The 22,176-nt window shown below is 42.6% G+C and overlaps 3 protein-coding genes across 4 annotated transcripts in view; 2 read left to right on the forward strand and 1 right to left on the reverse strand.

The window, feature by feature from the left end:
• The window catches only part of snrnp200 (small nuclear ribonucleoprotein 200 (U5)), a 47,687-nt gene extending 42,354 nt beyond the window's left edge, over positions 1-5,333 (forward strand). The window contains exons 36-45 of one of the 2 annotated variants that reach the window (XM_043681313.2): positions 394-502; positions 643-832; positions 1,780-1,944; positions 2,155-2,276; positions 2,371-2,514; positions 2,640-2,816; positions 3,277-3,437; positions 3,946-4,027; positions 4,124-4,216; positions 4,782-5,333. In XM_043681313.2, the coding sequence (XP_043537248.1) occupies positions 394-502; positions 643-832; positions 1,780-1,944; positions 2,155-2,276; positions 2,371-2,514; positions 2,640-2,816; positions 3,277-3,437; positions 3,946-4,027; positions 4,124-4,216; positions 4,782-4,931 (1,393 nt within the window). In that variant the 3' untranslated portion in view covers positions 4,932-5,333. Of the gene's footprint in view, positions 1-393; positions 503-642; positions 833-1,779; positions 1,945-2,154; positions 2,277-2,370; positions 2,515-2,639; positions 2,817-3,276; positions 3,438-3,945; positions 4,217-4,781 lie in introns of both variants that reach the window. The other variant, XM_087984272.1, reaches the window with a different exon arrangement.
• A 2,427-nt stretch (positions 5,334-7,760) lies between these two features.
• Positions 7,761-15,590, reverse strand: ciao1 (cytosolic iron-sulfur assembly component 1). Its single transcript, XM_043681334.2, has 7 exons — positions 15,237-15,590; positions 14,983-15,131; positions 12,764-12,875; positions 9,894-9,982; positions 9,502-9,703; positions 8,768-8,855; positions 7,761-8,239 (listed from the first exon to the last, which is right to left on the reverse strand). The coding sequence occupies exons 1-7, from the start codon at positions 15,373-15,375 to the stop codon at positions 8,005-8,007; spliced, it is 1,014 nt and encodes a 337-aa protein (XP_043537269.1). The 5' UTR covers positions 15,376-15,590; the 3' UTR covers positions 7,761-8,004.
• tmem127 (transmembrane protein 127) lies at positions 15,580-21,465 on the forward strand. Its single transcript, XM_043681335.2, has 3 exons — positions 15,580-15,945; positions 17,517-17,681; positions 19,203-21,465. The coding sequence occupies exons 1-3, from the start codon at positions 15,705-15,707 to the stop codon at positions 19,508-19,510; spliced, it is 714 nt and encodes a 237-aa protein (XP_043537270.1). The 5' UTR covers positions 15,580-15,704; the 3' UTR covers positions 19,511-21,465.
• The last annotated feature ends 711 nt before the right edge of the window (positions 21,466-22,176 follow it).

A 22,176-nucleotide genomic window follows, 5' to 3' on the forward strand; every position in this document is an offset into this window, starting at 1 on the left:
AACCTATTCCTGGTTGTTTGTCAAGACACTTGAAAAGTAGAGGGGTCTCATAATAATTATGCGTTGAACACTGTGACTTCTGCTGCCCTGCAATTCTCAATCCTATCTGGACGACTTGTCAATTATCCCTAAATTTCACAGTTCACTTCATATCTGAACCTTTTTATCGGTTTTACAGCAGGCATGGTATCTTTGAGCCCTCGGAGAATTCCGGCAAGTTTGGATGGTACATCACTGACTCTAGGTTTCTTCCTTGAGCAAAGCATATAGTGCACAATCCAAATCACTTCACGTTCTCACAGCAGTAAATTCATTGCTATTTCGAAAACTTCAATTGCAGAAAACTGCATTTGGAATTTGGAAACTGACTAGCACATATTTGTTTGGTTTCAGGTATGTGGATTACCCTATTTATGATGTTCTGCAAATGGTTGGGCGAGCTAATCGTCCCTTACAAGATGATGAAGGGCGATGTGTCATTATGTGCCAAGGGTCAAAGAAGGTGAGGATGATTGACTGACTGATTCACACATGCCTGTATTCAATTTAGCTCTTATGCTTTGTCAGTGTCTGTCTGCACATTGCCAGGATCTGCACCACGTGTGTATTGTTACTAAAGTTCAGGCTGATCCTTTGTTTCAGGATTTCTTCAAGAAGTTTCTTTATGAGCCACTGCCAGTGGAGTCCCACCTTGACCATTGCCTACATGATCATTTCAATGCTGAAATCGTTACAAAAACCATAGAGAACAAGCAGGATGCAGTGGATTACCTGACCTGGACCTTCCTTTACCGTAGGATGACCCAGAATCCAAATTACTATAATTTGCAGGGTGTGTATTTGCATCATTAATTAGAACAAAAAGTTTAAGTCATTCTGATGCCACAATCTGAGATGTCTATTTTTATGGTGTAAGACTTTATGTCACAATAATTGGTTCACTGTGTAGCACTTCGACTTCTTTATCACAAGATTGTGGGTTCATGCCATATTATAATTTAGCCTGGTGTTTGAGGGCAATATTGAGTAAGAGCTGCCATCTTTCAGGTGAGAGATTAAGATTCCGTTCACTTGAGGTGCACATGAAAAGTCCCATGGGAACTTCCCCAATGTTGTTAATTACTCCTTAGCTCACATGACAAAAACATATTACTTGATATTGCATTGCATTGCTGTTTGGGGAAATTGCTGATAACCCAGATGCTGCATCCCTCATATTCCAACATTGATAACTCTTTGAAAAGACCTAATTAGCTGTCAAGTGCTTTGGGGCATCCTGAGATTGTGACATGCTCTGCATCAATGCAAATATATTATCTACTCCAGTCAGTCTCCTCATGTAAAATGACTTTTGCCTTATCCATCCAACGTGCACGAATACTGGTGCAAACCACTCTGACCACACAGAATTGTGATCAGTCGATATTTGTTTTGAGGGTTAGTCAAGTTCTGTTTTGTGAAGGGGGGCTCCTGACTGCCATGGGGTGAGAATGGCAAAGCTTATGTCCGTAACCATGAAATAAAAGTTTATGTGCCTTTGATTCAAACTTGCAATCCCACCATCTCAAAGGGCAAATACATTCCCTTAATTGAGCTGGCAATATGTTTGCTGAGGTGCCTGTATTTTAGGCAATTTGCTTAGATGATATTTAAAGAATATTTAATGGCAGTGTTCATCTGAATATGCTCCACTTTGCCAGTTTAGGCTAGGCTAGGAGGTGAAGACTTTTGCTGGGACAGTCTAGTTCATCTAATAATGGTATCCAATTTTCTATGCAGGTGTGTCCCACAGACATCTTTCAGATCATCTTTCACAGTTGGTAGAAAATACTCTGAATGACTTAGAACAATCCAAGTGCATCAGCATTGAGGATGAGATGGATGTGGCACCATTGAATCTTGGAATGATTGCAGCTTACTACTATATCAATTACACCACAATTGGTGAGTGCTGCAATGTCATGGAGATGGGGTGTATTATGCAATCTCGCAATCACTTGTCTTTCATGATTTGTCAGCTGAGTCTGTTGTGCAAACTCTTGTACTCGAGTGGGGAGCTCCTGTATCATAACTCATTGCTGTGAAAAGGTTTGTTCAGAACATGAGTATGTCACTGACTTTGTTAGAATTAGAGTTTGGTGTTTTTGATTTCAGAGCTGTTTAGTATGTCACTGAATGCCAAAACGAAGATCCGAGGTCTGATTGAGATCATCTCCAACGCCGCAGAGTATGAAAATATTCCCATTAGGCACCATGAAGATAACCTGCTGCGACAGGTCAGTACGTATGAGAAGTGAGCACATAACATTGTGTGAATTATTGGTCCCATTTGTGTCACTTTAAGTCTGTTTCTGTTTCTTGCTTTTACAGTTGTATCAGAAGGTCCCTCACAAGCTTAACAACCCAAAATTCAATGACCCTCACGTGAAGACAAACTTGCTCCTTCAGGCACACCTTTCCCGTATGCAACTGAGCGCCGAACTACAGTCCGACACAGAAGAGATCCTCAGTAAGGTGAGAAGCGAAACTAAAAGTTCAAGTATTCAAATGTTATGACATGCACATAAGATTCAATTGTTGTGCTCAACCCAGGAGCCTTAATAAAGGTTGGTGACCTGCAATATTTCATTTCCTAACAGGCAATTCGTTTAATCCAAGCTTGTGTGGATGTGCTGTCCAGTAATGGCTGGCTCAGCCCAGCTCTGGCCGCAATGGAACTTGCCCAGATGGTGACCCAGGCGATGTGGTCCAAGGACTCATATTTGAAGCAGCTTCCACATTTCACTTCTGAACATGTCAAACGCTGTACTGACAGGGTGAGGATGCTGGATGTTATGACAACCAGATACGTGTGGAACTTGGCAACACACATAAATTGGCCGGATAAAATAAAAGGCAGGCATCGAGCAGTGTGTGGATAGTTTGAAGACGTAGTTAGGCTTACACTTTTATTTATGCAACAAATGTAGGACGAGGATGACTGTGACAACAGAGTAAATGTTCAATACGGACAGCTTCCTTTTTCTTATTGGTCTCTTGGCAATCAAAACATTAGTGGAGTTGGATTGACTTCATTGCATGGAGATTGAAGGTCAGATGGTGAAATGAGTGATTCAGTAATGCTTTAAACCTATAACATAATTTTTTCCTAAGTCTTTATTTCTCTGATTGTGAAATCTGTCAGCAACTTACTTGTTGCTGTATTAGAAAAACCTAATTGAGAGCTGACTTGAGTTGCAGGTCTGAATTTGGTAACATAATGTAATTTTCTTCCAGGGGACTGACAGTATCTTTGACATCATGGAAATGGAGGATGATGAACGCAATGCACTGCTGCAACTCTCTGATGCACAGATGATGGATGTTGCCCGGTTCTGTAACCGGTATCCCAACATTGAGCTTTCCTATGAGGTGATTGACAGGGAAAATATCAAGAGGTAAGTGTCATTAATGGAAAATGACCTTGGATGAGTAATCAACAAAGACTGTGTCCCATCAGGTGGGATATCAATTTAAATCCAGCCCAGCTGTAGAGGTTAAAGTAAAAGTTGATATTTGTCCCATATTTTTCACTGGACTTGATGATGACAAGGATAAATGTCAAGCACTGAACTTTTTCAGTTGTTTGGAAACTGCAAGTTACTGATGGCTCGAGAGATGAGGGTTATGTTTTTATTTCCTAGTAAAACAAGTTGCAGAACCAAAGATTTAAACTAAATCTCTCATATGGATAGTTATTCAGAGAGGATATTGGAAGCTGGGTCTCACGTAGTTCGATGGATGTAAAGTCACAAGCAAGCTATACTTTATTTAAAGGCACCTTCATTTTATAGAGTCACAGGATATTGGATAGTTAAGTATCCCCAACTAATTAAATAAATCACATAGAATGGAAAAGTTATAAAACTTTCAGTTACTTATCTTAAATAATGTTATTTTGTTCAGTGGCTCCTCAGTCGTAGTGATGGTACAGTTGGAGCGTGAGGAGGAGGTGACTGGACCTGTCATTGCACCCTTATTCCCTCAGGTGAGTCCAAGCTGCAGTATGGAATTTGTTTCTCAGCATCTCAGGATTTCTAGGATCCTGAAATTTTCTCTCAAATTTCTGTTATGTCTCCTTCAGAAACGGGAGGAAGGTTGGTGGGTGGTGGTTGGAGACCCCAAGACGAACAGCCTGATATCCATCAAAAGACTGACCTTACAGCAGAAGGCAAAGGTGAGTGTCAACACTTGGGAAGGAAGGTTATCCACTCTTTAATCACATTTGGGGTGACTTGAGCTACAAGATAGCTGACACGACAGTGTATTTTACTTTGATTGGATTTGGAAGGCATTGTCAACTGTCCCTTGGATTAAGGGCCTATATTAAAATGAGGAAACATTCCTATCCAAGGTGCAACAAGTTCAAAGCTCAATTGTGCATGTTAGAAAAATTTCAGCTAATTACACGATTGAGGGATCTGGGATAAAGGCAGGTCTCAGTTGTTGCACTGAAAGAGCAGTGATCGGTTCCTCTTGTTCATGTAATTTCAAGGTAATTTGTTTGAAAGCCAGATTCCCTGGGAGACCATATGGAATGCCTAAGCACAGAGCTGCTCCATTAACCCATTTGTATTAGAGCAACATGGCTAAAGATTTGCAAAATGCTGATTTACCATGTTAACCATGAGCCATTTCTGTATACATGGGGACACCAGTAAATTACATGAAACAGAAATATGTGAGAAGGTCGAATCTGGTCACCTGAAGGTATTCTCATACGTTGTACTTGTGTATTTTAGGTAAAACTTGATTTTCTTGCACCAGCTCCAAGTACCCAACATTACACGCTGTATTTCATGAGTGATGCGTATATGGGCTGTGATCAGGAGTACAAATTCAATATTGATGTCAAGGAAGCTGACAGTGAAGGTGAAAGTGACTCTGACTAAACATCCACTTGCAGTTCATGACGTTGTAAAAACTGCTCTGAAGATCATCCATGACTGAGACTTGGCTACATACTGTTTCTGCAAAGATTTACCTAAAAATAAAGGTTTTTGTTTTGCAGTGACTACATACCATCTTCCTTCAACAGCAACATTGCTTAATACTTTGGTTCAGGGTCTACAGTTCAGAACACAAATTTTGAATGTAGGGCTGCAGTAATTTGTTATACGTTTTAAGAATTGCATTTGGACCAAGTTTTTGCTGCCTGCTTTTTCTTTTAATCCCCTAGAAAGTCTTTGCTAATGTACAGTTTTATTAAGTTTTGTCTGGTGAGTTGTGACAGCTTTGTACCCTATTCATTGTGATGAAAGGTTGGCCCTAATAAATGTTTAATTTTAAATCAACTGGTTTCTGTTTCAACTGCAAGTGTTTCATGTGATAGTTACCACACACATCCTTTTCAAGTGTTTGTGCTCCATTGTATCCGTTTCCATGAGAAAGATCAACATTATTTTGGTCAGTCTGTTAGACATTGTTGAGTTTAGAGATTGACTGACTGAATCTCACGTGAGCAACACATGGAGACAATTCGTAACTTGGTTTCAAAAAGTGTCCATTTCAATTTCAAAACATCAGACACAATGGAATGGCTCAATAGTCTTTGTCCTCTCTTAGCCTAGAAGGTCATATGTAATGTAGAAACCCTACTTAAAGTTAACAGGCACATAACAGGAATTCGAGCCTTCCACATCCATCAAAGTTTTACCTGCACATCCACTAATATCATTTATTGTATCCGTTGCTCCCGATGCAGTCTCCTCTACAATGGGGAGACTGGGCGCCTCCTAGCAGGGCGCTTTAGGGAACATCTCTGAGACATCCGCACCAATCAACCAAACCACCCCGTGGCCCAACATTTCAACTCCCCCTCCCACTCTGCCGAGGACATGGAGGTCCTGGGCCACCTTCACCGCCGCTCCCTCACCACCAGATGCCTGGAGGAAGAACGCCTCATCTTCCGCCTCGGAACACTTCAACCCCAGGGTGTCAATGTGGACTTCAACAGCTTCCTCATTTCCCCTTCCCCCACCTCTTCCTAGTTTCAAACTTCCAGCGCTGCACTGTCCCCTTCACTTGTCCGACCTGCCTAGCTCCTTTTCCACCTATCCACTCCACCCTCTCCTCCCTGACCTATCACCTTCATCTCTTTCCCCCACTCACCTATTGTCCTCTATGCTACTTTCTCCCCACCCCCACCCTCCTCTAGCTTATCTCTCCACGCTTCAGGCTCTCTGCCTTTATTTCTGATGAAGGGCTTTTGCCCGAAACGTCGATTTTGCTGCTCGTCAGATGCTGCCTGAATCGCTGTGCTCTTCCAGCACCACTGATCCAGAATCTGGTTTCCAGCATCTGCAGTCATTGTTTTTACCACATTACAGGAATTGTCAACCTGTTTTGATTTACATGGACACAGAGTAAGCATGCATGATACCACTCAATTTGGCTTCTCTGAGCAGCACTTGCAACCTGAATTTTTTTTTCTTCAAATCCATGATCCAAGCATGAGCAAGAGGATTGCACTTAAGTGCAAGTGACAGCCCTGAACCTGAAAGCAATATCAGATTCAGAATCTTCAGTAGGTAATAACTCTGCTCCTTTGTGTCATAACGAGCACAAAATGGGTGTGCAGATTGAAATCTAATCATCTCGGTCCAAAGCCATGTCCCTGAGACCCGCCAGCAGCTCCTTCGTATTAACTTCACAATGAGGTCAAGTTGGGATGTTTGTGCTTCAAGTCCTGGACTTTGATAAAACATTGAGGTGACAAAATTGCCAGCCCATGTCTGTTTTCCTTTGACACTGAATGGCAAACCGTGACTGAGTTGCTGATCATTGTCATGGACATTAAGCTTCTTTTAATCACATGATAATGAGCCTGACGTCAGTGTTGGATAAGTTGTTGGGAGGGAATCCTGAGGGACAGGATTTACATGTATTTGGAAAGGCAAGGATTGATTTAGGGATAATCAACATGGCTGTGTGTTTGGGAAATAATGTCTCACAAACTCGATTGATTGATTGAGCTTTTTGAAGAGTAACAAAGAGGATTGATGAGTGCAGAGTGGTGGGTATAATTTATATGGACCTCAGTGGGGTGTTCGATGAGATTCCCCATGGGAGACTGGTTAGCAAGGTTAGATCTCATGGAGCACTGAGAACTAGCCATTTGGCTACACAACTGGCTTGAAGGTAGAAGACACAGCGGGTGGTGGTGGAGGGTTGTTTTTCAGACTGGAGGCCTGTGAGCAGTGGAGTGCCACAAAGATTGGTGCTGGGTTCACTACATTTTGTGATATTTGTAAATGATTTGGATGTGAACAGGTGGAGTTTAATTCAGATAAATGCGAGGTGCTGCACTTTGGGAAAGCAAATCTTAGCAAGACTTATACACTTAATGGTAAGGTCCTCAGCAGCGTTGCTGTACAAAGAGACCTTGGAGTGCAAGTTCATAGCTCCTTGAAAGTGGACTGGCAGGTCGATAGGATAGTGAAGAAAGCACAACAACAAATTGCAGATTTGTAATATGTCTGAACTTGGCGGTATATTGGGCTGGAGTACAGACTTACACGAGGGAAGGCTTTGAGGAAGCCCAGTACTACTGCTGCTTCTTTGACCAGTGCAGTTGAAAAGTATTCTTCCCCATTTATAAAAGCTTGACAAATCTGCCACTCAAATGTGCAGAAATTGTATCAAATCACAGGTGTACATCTGAAGAATCTATTCACAATATGCAACAGTTGTCTACCAGTTGTGTACAAGCCTAAATACACTTACACTCAAAAGTGATTTTAATTGTCTTCCAAATGAAAGAGTAAACAAATTGTTAATGTTAAATTGTTAAGCTCTCGACAGATTAGATAAAGACAGAACATGACCATTGAGTGGAAACATAACTAGTGCAAATGTGAAAATGGGTAAATGATGTAGTCATGGTGATTAATTCCAGACTAGACAGTGCCTATACAATGCATTTGTTACGGATATGTAACATTTTCACGTGATTGCATGCTTGCATTAATCTTCAAACTCGTATATCCAGATAGCAATGTCCCCATCATCACTGCAGGAAGCTAACAAGCCAGCTTGCTTGGGGTTCCAAGCCACACAATTGACATCCTGAGTGTGTGCTTTTGCAATGTGGGCCATTAATGAAAAGGTGGGTTGGTGTGGGTCCGAACCAGGGTCCTTCTCAAATATCCTGATTGCATCATCACCACATGCAGTTGCTATCGCATCAGTCATGTGACACCTGAAAGAAATTAGACTAAGTAAACACATTGCTGGACAGACATTTTGATCTGACCCAAGGAGGATGTTCAACATCAAGAGTTTTAATAGAGTTAATATGAATAAACTCATATCACTGTGGTAATTAATCAAGAGAACAGTTGTCTACCAGTTGTGAACAAGCCTTAATATACTTACACTCAAAAGTGATTTTAATTGTCTTCCAAATGAAAGAGTAAACAAATTGTTTATGTTAAATTGAGTGGCAGCAAGTGAGAATCTGGAAGCAACAGGTTCAATGTTTAAAACTGGATAAATATATTTGAAACTGGAGAGGTTGAAAGTTACAGGGCTTTGGAAATTGAAGAATCCCATGATTATTTCTATTTGAGATCCACAAGAGAGATGTTGGGCCAACTGGTTCCAACTATCCTGTTCCCTCACACCAGGCAGAATGAGAGTGGTGTTGATGTGACAATCATAAAAACATTTCAAATGGGGAACTTGCCTTTTAAAAAGGTTACTGACAGAATAATGACTTTGAACTCACCAGGAGATGTCATAGATAGGACGACTGTGGAATCCAGATAGGGTGCAGACACTTTTCCAAGACAGATCTGATCCACTGCATATCACACCTGCACCAAAAAGATAATCATGTCAAATTGAGACAACTCCCATCGCACAAAATGTTGCAGTGTTTCAATTTTGAAGATTAACAGTAAAAAAAAAGAAGCACTTATTTTACCAATGATACAAACATTTTTCAGGAATAATCCCTTTTTGATAGTGCTGCATAATTTTCTGGACATCTTGAATACTGACTCAAATGTCATCTCATTTGTGACCACATTACTTGAGGCAGAACCAGATGAGTGGAATCTTCTCTGCTAACCCTAATGCAAATCACAAACTTCACATCCAACAGAGATCACAGAACAAATTTCCTACATGGCTTGGGGGGGGGGGGGTTCTGATGAAAATTCTGGGCCAGAAGCCATGGCAACTGAAGCAGCCGAGCCCAGTCCTCCACCCAAGCAGCAGTGGAATGGAATGTCACAAATAAAATGGGAGCTCGCAGCACAAAGGATTTGAGTATCCACCAGTATATTCGGTGTCAGGTTCATTTATTTCCCCATGAACAAGTGTCATTACAGACAACTGAAATGGTTTCTTTCCCCCACCACCTGTTATCCATCTCCACTAACTAACCATGTTCCTAATTAACCAGTTTACTGACAAAGCCCCAAAAGAATAGTACAATGCTCAGTTCAGTCACTTTACCTTGTTCATTGCCAGGCTTGTATGCTTTCCAAATTTTAACAGTTTTGTCATCACTGCAAGATACCAAATGCTCTCCAGTTTTATCAAATGCAATGCTCCAAACTGTAGACTCATGACCTTCAAGAGTGTCAACACAGACCCAGTCATCATCTTCCTCCTTGTATAGTTTAATGCTGTTATCATAGCTTCCAGAAGCCAGGAACTAGTGTTGAATTGAGAAATACACATTAACAGTTAGTTGTACAGTCTTTACTACATTGCATCATTGAAAAGGTACACCGTATCTGGCTCATAAGACAATATATCTAATCTAAATCAAAAGACACAGATACTGCAAACAATTAAGAACAGCAGTGAGGAATGTAAACCATGTGGTTCTTGAGAACTCTTACCTCTCCATTTGGGTGCCAGATGACATGTTTGACATCCTGAGTATGAGCATTCAGTACACTCACACACTCATAATCATCATCTTCATCCACTAAAAAGCAAATGAGAATGCTATGAACAGTTTTTCATACAGTCCTTACTCAATGAACTGAACTGTAATCCCTTAGCAGCATGCACTACTAATTTCAGACAGTTGAGTCTGCGACAGGCCTGCAGTTTACAAAACATACATGGCATTTTGCTTTATTATTGATGTGGAAATTAACTATTCAAAATGAGACCTGCACGATGAAGTATGACCAGTAACTGATAATGGTGTCCATTGCATCATTTGATGGCTGATTGGTACCTGAATGCATTAAACCAGTTAGATCTTCATTCCTCAGTATCTCAAACTGAATCTCGTCATAAATCAACTTCTGCCATGTCCGCATGTTTTGGAGCAAAGGGGAAGTTACATATTTACACTGTGCTCTAGATGGAAATCATGTCCTGGTTCCAGCTCCAAGATGATCTGATTCAAGTGTCATTTTTTGACCCTTGCATCCACTCAATGTTTATTGTGCCCAGTTGATAGAGGGAATCCTGAGGGACAGGATGTTCATGTATTTGGAAAGGCAAGGACTGATTAGGGATAGTCAACATGGCTTAGTGCATGGGAAATCATGTCTCACAAACTTGATTGAGTTTTTTGAAGAAGTAACAAAGAAGATTGACGAGGGCAGAGCAGTAGATGTGATCTATATGGACTTCAGTAAGGCATTCGACAAGGTTCCCCATGGGAGACTGATTAGCAAGGTTCGATCTCATGGAATAAAGGGAGAACTAGCCATTTGGATACAGAACTGGCTCAAAGGTAGAAGACAGAGGATGGTGGTGGAGGGTTGTTTTTCAGACTAGAGGCCTGTTACCAGTGGAGTGCCACAAGGATCGGTGCTGTGTCCTCCACTTTTTTGTCATTTACATAAATGATTTGGATGCGAAAATAAGAGATACAGTTAGTAAGTTTGCAGATGACACCAAAATTGGAGGTGTAGTGGACAGCGAAGAGGGTTACCTCAGATTACAACAGGATCTTGACCAGATGGGCCAATGGGCTGAGAAGTGGCAGATGGAGTTTAATTCAGATAAATGTGAGGTGCTGCATTTTGGGAAAGCAATCTTAGCAGGACTTATACACTTAATGGTAAGGTACTAGGGAGTGTTGCTAAAAAAAAAGGGACCTTGGAGTGCAGGTTCATAGCTCCTTGAAAGTGGAGTCGCAGGTAGGTAGGAATAGTGAACAAGGCGTTTGGTATGCTTTCTTTTATCGGTCAGAGTATTGAGTACAGGAGTTGGGAGGTCATGTTGCGGCTGTACAGGACATCGGTTAGGCCACTGTTGGAATATTGCGTGCAATTCTGGTCTCCTTCCTATCGGAAAGATGTTTGATTAGATTAGATTAGATGTTGTGAAACTTGAAAGGGTTCAGAAAAGATCTACAAGGATATTGCCGGGGGTTGGAGAATTTGAGCTCTCGGGAGAGGCTGAACAAGCTGGGGCTGTTTTCCCTGGAGCGTTGGAGGCTGGGGGTTGACCTTATAGTGGTTTTTAAAATCATGAGGGGCCTGGATAGGATAAATGGACACAGTTTTTTTTTCCCGGGGTAGATTGTAGATTATATTACAGTGTGGAAACAGGCCCTTCGGCCCAACAAGTCCACACCGACCCGCCGAAGCGAAACCCACCCATACCCCTACATTTACCCCTTACCTAACACTACGGGCAATTTAGTATAGCCAATTCACCTGGCCCTGCACATCTTTGGACTGTGGGAGGAAACCGGAGCACCCGGAGGAAACCCACGCAGACACGGGGAGAACGTGCAAACTCCACACAGTCAGTCGCCTGAGGCGGGAATTGAACCTGGGTCTCTGGCGCTGTGAGGCAGCAGTGCTAACCAGTGGGGGAGTCCAGAACTAGAGGGCATAGTTTTAGGGTGCGAGGGGAAAGATATAAAAGAGATTTAAGGGGCAACTTTTTCAGTCAGAGGGTGGTACGTGTATGGAATGAGCTGCCAGAGGAAGTGGTGGAGGCTGGTACAATTGCAACATTTAAGAGGCATTTGGATGGGTATATGAATAGGAAGTGTTTGGAGGGATATGTGCTGGGTGCTGGCAGATGGGACTAGATTGGTTGGGATATCTGGTCGGCATGGATGGGTTGGACCGAAGGGTCTGTTTCCATGCTGTACATCTCTATGACTCTTTGCAACACTTAGCTCCCATCTACATATCTTATTAAATCTTGTCCATGTTGTCATCCTTCAGACGACACACGATCTTTGAAGGAGTTGACAGCACAGATGTGACATCATTACAGTCAGAATTGATAGGGAATGGATTAGGATCATGAGAGCCAGTTGAATTTAATTCGAGTTAATAAAATATGCAATTGTAAACCATCTCAGCAACATAGGTAACTATAAAACCATTAATTTGCATAAAAACCTATCTGATTGATGGATGCTTTTTTGGTATATAAATGTGCAATCCTTAGTAGGCAGATACCTACTGTGGTTGAGCCTTAACATGATAGAATAAATAACAAAATATACCTTTTATCCACATTGCCAATATATTTGGTGACTTTCAACACTCGACTGCCAAGGCTTATCCCATTGAATTACGCAAATTTAAAACACAAAGGAGGCTATTTGGCCCATTATGTTTGTACAAGCTGAGTTCAAGCTTATGAAAGTCAGAACTTCAAGCGCATATCCAGCTACTTAAGTATAATGGAGTTTCTGCTTTTCCCACCCTTTCAGACATGTCTCAGGTGCTTTGCAAAATGGCATTTTCAAAGACGCTAAATTCACAAAGTATGTTCTCACCTTCCCAAACCCATACACTTTTATCCCGGCTGCATGTTGCAAGAAGACTGCCAGATGGAGCCCAGGCCACAGATTTCACTTCATTCTCGTGTCCTTCCAGTGTTGTCAAAAGCTATGAAAACAAACACCAAACCTGAGAATCTTAACACTCAACTTATACCAAATTTACTGCTTCGATCAGGTCACAGGAGCACCAATGTAACTAACACATTTATCTAACATATTTTAATCTTACCTGAGATTCAAATCATCTATAAAATTGCTGCCAGAAATGTCATCATATTATTTTTGAAAACATTCTCTCAACAGAAAGATTCAGACTATAATAATACAATGCTCTTGGCAGTTTTCTGGAGGAAGTGAAGGGTTGGAGAGAGATGCAAGGGGCTGGTATTGAGAAAGAGACAGAGTGTGTGCTGGAGGGCAGATGGAGATGGGGCAGGAGAGAGGGAAGATGAAGCGTGCAGGGAGGCTGACATGAGGAAGGTACGGGAGGGAGGAGAGCTAAGGGAGAAGAGAAAGAGTAGGGAGGACAGCAAGTTATGAGGAATCAAGCTTGGGGAAGAAGGGGCAATAATGCAGTAACAGCGACAGGATTAATTGGGTGCTAAACTCATTGGTGTCTTCTGGAGTGATAAGAATTGTACAAGATGGACACAGATCTTTTAAAAGCTGATGACAGAATCTGATGCTCTGGGGGTGTAAGACCAGGGAAAATTGAACAGTTGAGAGGAGAACAGCTAAGCCAATGACATCTGCAGCTGCCCAGAGAATAGCTCTCTTAAAAGGTACCTTTATCAAGCAGCAACCTGTGAAGCATAATCCCTAAGAAGAAAAGACACAGGAAGATCCAAATAGAAGATTTGACAGCTGGCTGGTTTTGAAAACTTGATTCTTTGGTAAACCTTAATTGGGGGTGGTTTATCGGACTAGTATTATCGAAGGGAAGGTAAAAGATTGGTTCGAGGAAGGAGCTGTAAATAGTTGTTCGTTAATTATTCTGTTAGACTTTAAGAAATAAAATTGTTAATAGTGAATTTAAATAGTTCTTGGCCTCTCGAATTTTCATAGATTACTGCACAGGATGAATCTTTTCTGTGTTGCTGGTTTAAATTAAGCAGGAGGGTTTAACCCATGTCGTAACACTCCTGCTCTACAAGGTTTCTTTGTTTAGCAATACACCTCAGGACTTTCCCATTAAGTGTATAAATTCTGCCCTGATTTGCCTTACCAAAATGTCACATCTCATGTTTATCTAAGTTAAACTTCATCTGCCACTCCTCAGCCCAAGTTATCATAGTTCTGTTGTATTCTGAGGTGTAATATGCAAACTTACTAACCATACCACCTATGTTCACATCCAAATCATTTATGCAAATTACAGAAAGCAGCAGACCCAGGACCCATGTTCGCAGCACACAGGTGGTCACAGACCTCCAATCCTAAAAGCAACCCTCTGTCTCCTACCTACAAACCAACTTTGTCTCAAAACGATCAGTTCTCTTTGTATTCCATGTTATTTAAATCAGACCATCACACACAGAAGCAGAAGTAGGCTATTCAGCCCAGTGACTTGGCTGATCATAACTCTCAATTCTCTCAGTGATTAAAAATCTGTCGATCTCATCCTTAAATATCCTTAATAACCCAGCCTTGCCAGTCCTCTGCGGTAAAGAATTTCAGCGATTCATTATATTTTGGGAGAAAAGTTTCCTCCACATCTGTCTTAAGTGGACCATCCTACAGTCTGAGATTATGCACTCCAGACTTCGACTGCTCCACAAGGTGAATCAACCTCTCAACGACTTACCCTGTCAATAACCCTAGGAATGTATCACGTTTCAGCAGGGTCACCTCTCATTCTTCTATATTTCAACCTCCACAACATCACCTCGCTAAGTCCTTCCATACCCAAACGAGTGAACCTTCTCTGGCCTGCCTCCAACTGGCAGTGCACGTCTCCCTCGACACAACCCGAGCAGAACATCCCCGCTTCGGACAGAAGGCCAACCTTTCCTTGGCTTCTCTGAATTTGTGGGCTCTGCAGGTCTGCCCGAAGAGGGTACATCCTCTCCCACCTCCACTTCGAGGGTCATCTCGATGTTCACGGCGGGAGAAAAAAGAGAGACGGCTACTGAAAACAGTCTCCACCTCCATGAAGTGGGGAAGGGGCACACTGCCAGCCATTAGTGTCACAGCAGGAGCTCGGGGTGCGCTACCTCAAACACGGCCTCCTTCTTCCTCCAGATGCAGGTGGTGGCGTCGAAGCTGACCGAAGCAAGGTAGGTACCGCACGGCGACCAGGAGACCTTCCGCACGGTCCGCTGGTGCCCATCTTCCAGGAGGCACTTGCACAGCCAGGAAGACCCTGGGGGTGGGGGGGAAGAAACAGAAATAAGTCAGGAGAATGAAATGTCGACGTCCAGGCCCCGTACAACCCGCCCCGGCCGATCGACGGGGAAGCCGTTCGCACCTTCTCTGGCCCAAATCCGCACTGCCCGGTCGCCTCCACACGAAGCGAGCAGCGTCCCGCTCGGGCTCCAGGCCACATACCAGGCCCGGGAGTCCGGGTGCGCCGAGAAACGCGCCTCGAGCGCCAACCGCCGTTTCATCCCGGGCGCGCGGCTGACCTGCCCTCGACAGATGCGCCAGCCCCCACAGCCACTCCTGCTCCGGATTGGTTGGAGGACTCGCCAGAGTCGAGTTCCTATTCGCGAACAGTTCCGTCCATCAAGAGCAGATGTCACCAATCACCGGGAAGCGTTGAGGGCGGGTGTGAACTCCTCGGACATCACATCCGGTGTTAGTTTCGGCTGGGTCGATCGGAAGCGGATACGCAGCTGATGGTTCCTCTCTTGTAAATTAGTGTTGTCGTCGGTTACCTCTGTCGGGGTTTCGGTGATCAGTCGCTTTCTCGCGGCGGCCCGGGCCGGGAAGGAGAATGTATGGACACGCGGGAGCCGGTCTGGCAGGATCGCGCCGGCGTCCTGGCGCTGGGGGAGCTCTCCCGAAGCAAACGGAGCGGAGCTTGGCATCGGCGGTGCCGGGCGCGCTCTCGGTGACTGCGCTGTGCACGGCGTTGGCGGAACCAGCTTGGCTGCGCGCGCACGGGGGCATGTGCCCCCGGCAGGAGCTCGGGGTCGCGGATGTTCTGGGACGCCTGGACTCGGCCCTGTTGGAAGGTAATGGAAGTGGGAAGGTGGGGTTTAGTGGGCGTAGGAGGAAACCCAGAGGAGAGGGCGTTGCTGAGGCATCGTTTGGGTATCGTCTGCGAGGGCAGGAATGCAGATAGTGCTTCCTCTTTGTGTCTGGATGTTGGACATCTCAGTTATTCACTGTCCTCCCTCCCACTGTGAAATAGCCTGTCCATGTTGGGACTTGTTGCCTCTTTATGATACCGAGAAAAATCGCGCAATTTCCAACGACAGTATGTCCCAAACCAGGAAGCGCAGGCAGCAAGGTCCCAGGAACAGATCATGCATCTGACATCCGTTTCTTTGAGTTTATTAAGGACTTCACCGAATCCATATAGTGTGAAAGCAGGTCACTTGGCGCAACGAGTCCACACCGCTGTTGCGAAGAGCGCCCCAACCCAGATGCCACCCGTCCCCTGCATTTTCCATGGTTCATCCACCTCACCTGCACATCTCGGAATTGTGGCGGATTCTGGAGGAAACTTATGCAGACACTGGGAGGAAAGTACCAACTCCACGCAAACAGTCACCCGAGGGTGAAACCGAACCAGGAGGAGAAAGTGAGGTCTGCAGATGCTGGAGATCAAAGTTGAAACTTTATTGCTGGAACAGCACAGCAGGTCAGGCAGCATCTAGGGAACAGGAGATTCGACGTTTCGGGCACAGGCCCTTCTTCAGGAATGAAACCGAACCTGGGATTGGTCAGAACTCTCGTGATCACTACTACTTGTTCAAAATTGTGCTTTGGAATATCTTGCTTCCACCTGAGAGAGGCTTATTGGGGTTTAAAAGGGGCCATGTCTGAGTACAAACACTCAATCCATCAATGGAATGTGAATTTTGGTTGTGAATCCAAGAGTGGACTTCAGCCAATAATCTGTGACTTAGAGACAAAAATCCTTCCAAAAAAGTCACAGCTGACATGAAACTCAGCTTGTGATTTCAAGTAAGCATGGGCGGCACAGTGGCTCAGTGGTTAGCACTGCCTCATAGCGCCAGGGTCCCAGGTTTGATTCCAGCCTCGGGTGACTGTCTGTGTGGAGTTTGCACATTCGCCCCAAGTCTGCGTGGGTTTCCTGTGCGTGCTCTGGTTTCCTCCCACAGTCCAAAGATGTGCAGGTTAGGTGAATTGACTGAGCTAAATTGCCCATAGTGTAAGGTGCATTAGTCAGAGGGAAATGAGTCTTGGTGGGTTACTCTTCAGAGGTTGTGCCAAAGGGCCTGTTTCCATGCTGTTGGCAATCTTAAAAAAATACAAATTGCTGGAAAAACTCAGCTTGAGCTGCACCTGTTGAGCGAAATCAGGGTTCACATTTCAGCTCTCGTGACCCTTTCTCAGAAGTGCTGATATGGAATTCCTTTTATAACACAAATGTTTTCATAAGAGGGAAGACCTTCTTTCAAATTTTAAACATTGAGTAGGAGTAAGTGGAAAGTTATTGTCTGGTGAAAAGTTAATTCTAAGTCATTATTCGAGTTGCTTCTGTGATGAATTCTATTTAATCTGGTTGTTGATTTACGATGTGAAGCAGTCTGATACTCATTTCTTGTTTCCACAGATTATTGTATGAATCCTCAGACTGTGCTCCTGCTGCGGGTCATTGGTGCCTTTTGTTTCCTGGGGATTCTTTGCAGTTTGTCTGCTTTTCTTCTTGACGTGTTTGGACCAAAACATCCAGCGTTGAAGATTACTCGCAGATATGCCTTTGCTCATATTCTCACAGGTGCGACCAAGTGAAACTAGATATTTTTAAACATGGTAGATTAATTTGGCTTTGTTTTGAGTACTTAAAACACCATTATGCAAGTCACTTTTGAAATGATGAATACATCTCAAAAGGAAGACATTTTTTAGTTAGGGAATCAGAACATGCAGCATCAACATGAAGTGCAGAAGGATTCATTGACTTCTTTCTTCAGTGCTGCTGTTGAAGCGCATGAGGAGACCCCTCATGTTATCATAGTTATTTATTTTTCTTTTGACTACATGTTTAGAACTTTGAAAAAATGAAACAAAACTGGCAATGCTAGAGAACTGAAACAGAAACAAATTGGTGGTTTGTCTGGGAGCATCTGTGGCGAGAAAGCAGAGTTCATGTCCAGTGACTCTTCATCCAAACATGCTGATGGAAAATTGCTGTTCGTATCATCTGGGCCATTAGGGATCGGGAATAAATGCTGGCCCAGCTAGAGAATGCCAATGCCCCATGAATTAATTATTTAGAAAAGGTCCTCTGTGTTCCATATATAGAACTAATTAATCACAATTGTTTTGCCACTCCCACTGTTTTGTGCAGAATTGTCCCATATTTTCATAAGGGGTAACGATTTGGGAACTGGATATGTTTGTCACCCATTTGCAAAAGATGACATTTGGCGCAATACTAAACACAAATTTCTGGAAAATCCCAAACCAGAAACTGCAATTCTAATGAGTAATTTAAAATGGGCATTGAAATGTGTCCAACAGCAGATCTTTTCCTTTTGGGGTTGGAAACAAATTTGAGATAGGCCACTGGACCCAAACCTCATTCCTCAGGGAAGGGAGTGGGAATTTGATTTGGTTGAGTTGGAAACAAACACCAACCAAAACGCTTGGCCCGATTGATACATTTTCCCAGCGAACTTAAATGGATTTGGGAGAAAAGTGGGCACCAGGAGCAGGTTGCCTTTGAGCTTGTGCTCTTGCAACCTGCTTTGTGGTTATAAATTTCAAGAGGAGAAAATAGTGGCCATGAGTCTCCCTCGCTGTGAACCTCTGTTTATTACAGCCCTGTTCCACTTGTACACAAGTTTGCTGTGACATCCTCACTCCATCCCTTGAGCCCTTCCAACCACCAATCATGAGTGTGCGTCTTCCTGCATGTACAAACTCAGTTGATACACATCATTACCTTTCCTGACTCATGTATACTCCACTCCACCTCTTTCCACCCCCCCATACACTCTTCCTCCCTCCCTCACATGTTTTGGAGTGAACAATGGCTTTGTTTGCAAAGCTAGCTATCTTTGATTTAGACACCAGTTGTTTCCCATGTTTGCTGCTGATTGGTTCACTAAATTGTCTCTGCTTGGAATGCCATTCCCCTGGCATAATTTTCCAATTCTGTTTGGAATCTTGGCAGCAAACTGCATGTTATAAACTCGTTGATAAGGAGGAGTTGACACTTGAAAGTTATTAGAATTTTGTGCAAGCACCCCCGATCCTTGCTCCAGTCACCGTTTTTTTTTTTAATTACCTACAGTTCTGCAATGTGCTACAGTGATTGGATTCTGCTACTGGGCCTCAGAATTGATCCTCGCTCTTCAGCAGCAACACAAAAAGTATCATGGTTCCCGTGTCTACGTCACCTTTGCTGTTAGCTTTTACTTGGTGGCAGGAGCTGGGGGAGCATCCATCTTGGCAACAGCTGCTAACCTTCTCCGACACTACCCAACTGAGGAAGAGGAACAAGCACTGGAACTGCTGTCAGAAATGGAAGAGAATGAACCATATCCAGTGGAATATGAAATTGTCAACCAGTTTCAACCTCCCCCTGCCTACACCCCCTGAATTTCAGGACACATAATTTTCTTTTCTCCAACTTCACTTCACTTGACTGTTCAAAGTTGTTCAGTGGAATTCTCAACCTCGAGCACTTCACTCCAACTTCTCATTGTCCTTCCAGCTCGGAGGCCTAAAGCTGTGATCATCTCAGCTACTAAAACATTGGTTTTATTTTCAGTGAATCAACTTGTTCAGACATGTTATGATGCATTTCTAGGATTGGTGAGACAAGAACCTGGGTATTCTGGCCCAGAGGTAGGGATACTACCACTGAGCCATAAGCCCCTGTGAATGTTTTTGTGCTGTTCAGAGGTGATGAGACCTTTTTTGAGTGAGTTGGAGTTGACTTCTCAACAGTGATCATACTTGTTAAAGAGGCAGTACCTTTTTAACTTCGGAAGGCTGTATTTGATCACTTGTGACGTTCAACATTTTATAGACTTCAAATCTTTTCGTGCTTTAAATAAACTACAATTATGTGCTTTTGTTATTATTGTTTTGAATACTTAATACTTCTAAAACAATTTGATTCTGAAACATGTCCATGTTCTTGTAAAAGGATTTGAAAATTTTTTGCCCACAATTGAATGACTATTGCAAGACGCCGCAGTCAAAAGGATACTGTCTCTGATTTCTTAGTCTGAAAGTGAGCTACTGCTTGTTTGCACCTTCGTATTAAACACTTGCATATTTACAACTTCACTTATGTAAAACAAGGAAATATCTGAACGAGGAATACTTAACACAGAGAATAAGGGAGCCTTTGAGAAATCTTCTGAGTGAGGTAGGGAAATGTACAGTTCACATTATGAATTTGGCAGGCCTGTGAAGTGACCAACTGGGATTAGTTTTGTTTTAGTTTGTTCAGTTGTTTTGTTTGAAGTTTCTGTTCCCTGTCCCAATTATCATATGGGAAGAGGAGGAAAAAGCACTAAATCAGATCCCAAAGAATACTGTTATTAGCTTTTAGAATAAGGAGAACACAACAAATTTCGAGTGTGGATTTTTAAATATTGTTAAATTCTGCCTCATGACGTGGTTTGGCAAAATGTCACAATTGTTTAAATGCACGGAAGCAAAAATCTATCACAGGGAGCTTTTCAACGGGAGGATAGTTGATCACAGAAATCCCAGACTTGCCCCTTGAGAGACAATTGCATTCTTCACACTTCGAGTTTTCAAACATTGGCAAACATCAATTAAGGATTAGGTTAAATTGGGTATTTTTATGTTATACCAATTAAAAGCACAAAGCATATATTTTCCCCAGAGATATTGCACCCATCATCGCTAGTTAAATCATTGTTTTTAAAATCATCATTTGCATCTCTTCTGGGATACCTTAACTTTCGACAAAAGATTTTTCTTTGGATCCACAAGGCAGTTGTGTTATAAGGCAAGGGAGCACTTTCACTTCCTTGAAATCTATCTCTCTTAGTTTGAGAGACAGGATGACCTGCTTAACCAGAAATACAACAGCCCCACCTGTTGTTATTTTTCAGGCATGCCTTTGTGGTAAGTGATGTAAATTAAACAAGATTGTCAACCACAAATACACACACGTGTTGCAGAATGATTCACACCCAGGCTGGCTAATTACTTGTGGACCTTCATTTGTCACTTAGTATAGTGTCTTACTAGCTTTGTATCTTGAACATGAATGCACTTTAAAATGATGGAAGTTGTGAAACTGGACTAAGAAGAACAATATTGGAAGTTAAATTGGATGCAACAAATAGCAAAATATCCTACTTCTGGTCAAATCAAGATCATTCAGCATTCCCCTAACCAACTGTTACTTTTCTCAAGTAACAACCAGCTGTTGTGTAATTTGTAAATATCCCACCAATTTTACAGGAATCCACAATGTTATTCCCAACAATCTCAGAACAAGTGGGCTTAATCTTCTCCATTACAACCAGGTCTGACTGACAGCAATCAATAAAATGTATAGAATTGGTGCCAAATCTTTTGCGTGCTGTTTGCTGAATCAATGCAGTAGGAATGAGTTGTTAGTAGTACATGTCTGTGCCACTAATGACTTAATAAATATTGAATTACAAGCTGGATGAGTCACATTTTTGTAAATATCCCTATGTATGATCAACATCCAAAGCAATACTTAATTTGTTGCAGTAATTCACAAGCCTCTTTTCATAATTTAGCTTGTGATTTCCTAGCCCCATAACCATTTTCTGGTCCAGTTTGGCAAAATGATCTCTGTGTCTGTTCTGGCACATGTTTCATCTGCTGGTAGAAAGACATGTGTCTGCACACTTTAAGGAATTTGCAAATGTTGGCTTGGACATAAATTGGATACAAGAAACAGCCTCCATAAAATTTGTCAATTTGGTTTCTATTGTTAGTATGTGTTGATGATTATCAGGCACATTTTAAATCTTTTTAAAAAAAAATGAAACAGCTATTTCTCTGACAGAATTTGGGTTTTTTTCCAAAAATACTGAAGGGTCATGAAAGGAGTTCAAAAGAAAAGTCACCAGATTTGAAATATTAAAAATGCTTTCTTACCCCTAGTTGGTACCACACAGACAATGGAGGTGCTCGAGGTGTGTCCCTATATGGAATTGCAACCCATATAACACCAGTGGAAACAACAAAAGTAAATGGGAGCACACATCTGTAAACAAAAGCCCATTTTTTCACACCTTCCT

This window comes from Chiloscyllium plagiosum, unplaced genomic scaffold (assembly GCF_037043375.1).
Source record: "Chiloscyllium plagiosum isolate Xiang-an unplaced genomic scaffold, Cpla_swu_hap1 HiC_scaffold_48, whole genome shotgun sequence".
NCBI lineage: Eukaryota > Metazoa > Chordata > Chondrichthyes > Orectolobiformes > Hemiscylliidae > Chiloscyllium > Chiloscyllium plagiosum.

What these genes read in the sequence shown, in the direction of transcription:
- tmem127 (XM_043681335.2), top strand. Translation starts at nt 15,705, where the DNA reads ATGTATGGACACGCGGGAGCCGGTCTGGCAGGATCGCGCCGGCGTCCT. An exon ending in GGACTCGGCCCTGTTGGAAG is followed by an intron (nt 15,946 to 17,516) that starts GTAATGGAAGTG and finishes TTGTTTCCACAG; the next exon opens with ATTATTGTATGAATCCTCAG. An exon ending in CTTTGCTCATATTCTCACAG is followed by an intron (nt 17,682 to 19,202) that starts GTGCGACCAAGT and finishes AATTACCTACAG; the next exon opens with TTCTGCAATGTGCTACAGTG.
- ciao1 (XM_043681334.2), bottom strand. Translation starts at nt 15,375, where the DNA reads ATGAAACGGCGGTTGGCGCTCGAGGCGCGTTTCTCGGCGCACCCGGAC. An exon ending in GCGGATTTGGGCCAGAGAAG is followed by an intron (nt 15,132 to 15,236) that starts GTGCGAACGGCT and finishes CCCCACCCCCAG; the next exon opens with GGTCTTCCTGGCTGTGCAAG. An exon ending in AGAAGGAGGCCGTGTTTGAG is followed by an intron (nt 12,876 to 14,982) that starts GTAGCGCACCCC and finishes TTGTTTTCATAG; the next exon opens with CTTTTGACAACACTGGAAGG.